This window comes from Aphidius gifuensis, linkage group LG3 (genome assembly GCF_014905175.1).
Source record: "Aphidius gifuensis isolate YNYX2018 linkage group LG3, ASM1490517v1, whole genome shotgun sequence".
Taxonomy (NCBI): domain Eukaryota; kingdom Metazoa; phylum Arthropoda; class Insecta; order Hymenoptera; family Braconidae; genus Aphidius; species Aphidius gifuensis.
The window spans coordinates 12072131-12076538 of record NC_057790.1 but is presented as its reverse complement, the minus strand read 5'-3'; the positions used below and the strand labels follow the sequence as shown (position 1 = coordinate 12076538).

The window sequence follows — 4408 nt, the reverse complement described above, 5'->3', positions numbered from 1 at the left end:
GTACATTAATTTTTAATTTTATTTTTAAATTTTGCCATTACAATTCGAATATGTTAAATTAACGTTTTCGAATATTTTAATATTATGTGATCAACTACAATAATAAAACATTTGAACTCAACTGTTTTTTATTTTTAAATGAGGAAAATTAGATGTAAATTAAAAATATTATCTATAGACATAATTAAAAATGTAACACCTTAAATATTCTAAAAATAAGAACCATTTAAATTATAAAAAATACCTTTTTTTCAATCGTACTTATTGATTTATTTACAATTATTTGATTCTTTTTATCTTCTTCTTATTATTATTCTGGACGTTGATTATGTCGCATCAAAGATCCACTAATGTTCATACTCAGTGGTCGTTTTAATTCATTATTATTATTATCAATTCAACCATTGTTATTATCATGATGATGGTAATGATGATGATGATGATCATGATTATCATTTATTGTAAATTCATTTGTCCTTATTTCATTGAAACCAGTTACAGAAAAATTTTTTCCCAATAAACGCTTTCCCGAAGGTGGTATAACACGTAATTCACGTCTATCAATTGGCTGATGATGATTTCTTACCGGTGTTGGTTTAACAAGTATTTCAGCCTCTCGATTATTAACATCATCATCAATTTCTTCTTCTTCTTCATCAGCTTGTTCACGTTCTTCAAGTTCTGGCTCTTCAGTTAAATCTTCCATTGACTAAAATTAGAAAAAAAACAATTATTATTTTAAATTTTATATTATTTTTTTTATAAAATTTCCAAATATTTATATTCATTCTCAATTATTATATAAAAAAAAAATTTATATAGATTTTTTATAAGCTTAATGCGAACTAGAAAATTTCATTCATCATGCATTTTTATGTTTTCTTTTTAATTATTAAATAAAGCGCATAGAAGAGTTGATGAAAAATGAAAAAAATGGAAAAAAAAAATCTTTACAAATGGATTCAGTCTTGCAGATTTAGATGCGTTTCCATTATTTACCCCAAGGAGCTTCTTTTTTTCAGGTTCATCATCTGTTTAAATAAATAAAAAAAATATTTTTTTTATTCAAATTAATAAACTAAATAAATAAATAATTTGTTTTGAATTTTTTTATTTAAAAATTTACCTTTGATATGAACTTTTTTATCATTAGTAATTTGTTCATTTTTTGTTTCAGGAATTTTAGGTGGTTTAACATGAGTACCACCATTAGGTCTTTTTTCATCATCAACATTTGTTTTTAATCCTACTGATTTACCAGATGATGGTCCAATAACAGAATTAGTAAATGTACCAGATTGCCAACGTGGTGATGTATTTTGATGTGTTGCAGCATTTGCATTTGTATTATTACGAGTATTTCTACGTTTACGATTACTTCTTGAACTTCTCACAAGTTCACATGTACAAGAAAATATAATAATTGCAAATACACAACATACTCCAATAAATATATAAGTACCAGCATGTGTTTCTTCTTGTGTTTCATCATTGTATTGTGATTTATAAAGTACTCTTGCTGGTGGATCGTCAACCCATGCTCTATCACGACCCTGATGAAATAATTTAATTAATTGATTAAATGTAGTAATATAATAATCAATATTTTAATATTTTAAATCAACTTACAACACTGTCATTTCTTGGTGGTTCTGGTCCACGTGGTTGTGCATGGAAAACAGCACACTGAGCACTTCTAACACCAGTTGGTGTAGTTGCTCTAACTGTTTCACTGCCTTTTTTTGTAAACAACATATATTCCTCCAATGGTTTCATCATTGCTCCTCCATTAATAGACACAACAACATCTAGAAAGAAGGAAAAAAAAGAAAAGACAAATCAATAAAAAAAACAATCAATTCAACAAATTATATATTGATAAATGAATAAATACTAACTGCTAAGACAACCAGTGTATCCTTTGTGAGCACTAAATCTTTGATCAGTCGTATTAAGACCACCAAGTTGTATCTCTGTAGCACCTGGTATTGTACCTAAACCTGCATGGCTATCATCATCACCAACATTTAATACAGGAATTGGTAATAATTGTACTGGATCACGATCAATCAACAATGACGATGTATTATTATCTCTGACATAATAAATACTATGTCTAGCACCATTTAAAAAATTTCTATCATTTAAACGTACACCACATGCTGAACCTTCACGATCTTCTTCAAATATTAATTGTCCCTCTGATGTTAAAGCAACTAATAAATAATAACTTCTTTTATTTTCAGTTTGTAATAATAATAATACTGATGTTCTTTGTCATAAATCATTTGTTTACTACTACTTTCATCAGCAGTACTTAAAAAACCTACCAAACAAATAAACAAAGTATTATTAATCAAAAAACAATTGGGTAGTAACAAATAAAACATATTACCAAGTACACCAAGTCTGTAGTTAAATGTAACAACAATATATTGAAAAAAAAAAAGCAATATTCTTTATATACAGTAGAATACAATAGAATTTCTACTTGAACTTCTTTAATTAAACTTTCAACACTTTTTTTATGTATTTTTTATGTTATCAATAATCTGTACCATTTGTACACCATCAAACAGTCATTATATAATTAATCTGCAAAAAAAATAATGAAAACATGATAGATAAAAAATATTATACTTTTTTTTAAATAATTATAAAATTAAACCTTTGTTGTTGTTGTTGTTGTTGTTGATAATTGTTGTCAGCTAGCTCTCTTCATATAATAATTATGACAACTTGGTTGAATGTTTATTTATCAGTAGTTAAATAACAATTGGTATTATAAATTGACAAGTTGGTTCACAGATTATTATTATGACACTTAATTATTATAAACATTGTTGATAAGATTACTAACAATTTATTTGTTTAATTATTTTTTGTTGGTAAAATAATTTAAAGAATATAACCCCAAAAATTTATTTAACGATTAAAATAATAATTGTTTAAATTAGTGTCAACCGTTATTATTTATTATTTTATGATTAAATAATATTTATAAATTATTAAAAGTACTTATAAATAATAAACAACACTTTAAAATTTTATAAATAATTATTAAAGTTTATAAACAAATAGCACCAACTGCACTACAGCAAGTTAAATTATTAGATAAATTTAAAACAATACGTAAATAATAAAATAATAAAAAAAACAAAAATTAATAATAATTATAATTATTATTATTATATTATTTATTTATACAAATTATTTATTTATTTTTTTAAATTAAATAATTATTTTTTCCGGATGCCTCTTGTTTTTTTTTTTTATCTAAGGCAGACATGTTGGTTCTCTATCTCGGCTATCTCAAACTAAACTCGGCTTTACTCGGCTTTTTTTTTTCATGTATCATAGTGTACGGTGGCTTAAGGGACGCATAGAAGGGGAAAAATAGGCTTCAAGGGAAAAAACTCAGTTCCAAACTCTCAGTAGCTCGCCTGTACATTCAATAAAATTCCGAGTATTATATATATATGTTATAACTGATTTTTCCACCGATAAAGTAGAAGCCTCAGTTACTATGGGAGCAACGAGGATTTCTCACCATCCTCCTCTCTTACCGCCAGGAGGGAGTCAGCTGGTGTATAACGGCAACCAACGGACCGGAGGGTAGTTTCGGGAGCAATGGCTGCCAACGGCCATTTCAGTAGCGACTAGTTCAGCAAGAAATGGTAGAAGGGCGCGGTCCACCATATTAGTTCTGAAACGTCACTCTGGCACCATTACTAAAATGTATATCGTTTTTAGTATTGGCCGGGAGCGTAATAACCTCACCCCGCGGCGGCGGTTATTACCGTGATCATTAACTTTGGTTTAATTCACTCGCACAACCTAAGACAATACGAGAACGAGGAAACTCGTACCTCACAAGCTTTACCGAATATCCCCCTATTGCCTACTCACTCTAGTGCACCAAGCAGTCGAACATAAAGTCCATCCGCAGCCACGCTGGTCTTACGCCGGACCACTCTATGCATCTGACTACTCGATTATAGGTTACCCTGACAGTAAGTAACCACAGCGTAGCGACCTCGTAAATCACCCGCGAGAGCATGCACCACGCATCGGGAGCTTGGTTGTACTCATCAGTAACATCAACAAGTTCCAACCTAGGACCTAGTCGACGTCATCGTCTAAGTCGGCTAACTCCACCAAGGAGTCATGCCAGCTTCACCAATGACATCAACTAGCTCCTCCATAGGAGCATGTCGACATCACCAAGTCACCAGTCCCGGTGCCATCAGCCAGCTCCGAGCGCCGGCCGACGACTGGCAGTGAGATGCCAGCGATCACCAGTTTTATGGACTCTCTTTCCCCACTCCCGTTTGACCCACTTCATACGACTATCTGTGCGCAGACCTCGATGCGACTCTCCGGTGGGAGTGTCGAAGTAGGGGATACG

At 30.7% G+C, this 4408-nt stretch overlaps 1 protein-coding gene across 1 annotated transcript; it reads right to left on the bottom strand.

Annotated features, from left to right (window-relative positions):
- Window positions 1–1209: 1209 nt before the first annotated feature.
- On the bottom strand, window positions 1210–4205 carry LOC122850903. The gene is made up of 5 exons (XM_044149958.1): window positions 4154–4205; window positions 1899–2216; window positions 1630–1808; window positions 1251–1553; window positions 1210–1215 (listed from the first exon to the last, which is right to left on the bottom strand). The coding sequence occupies exons 1-5, from the start codon at window positions 4203–4205 to the stop codon at window positions 1210–1212; spliced, it is 858 nt and encodes a 285-aa protein (XP_044005893.1).
- Window positions 4206–4408: the final 203 nt, after the last annotated feature.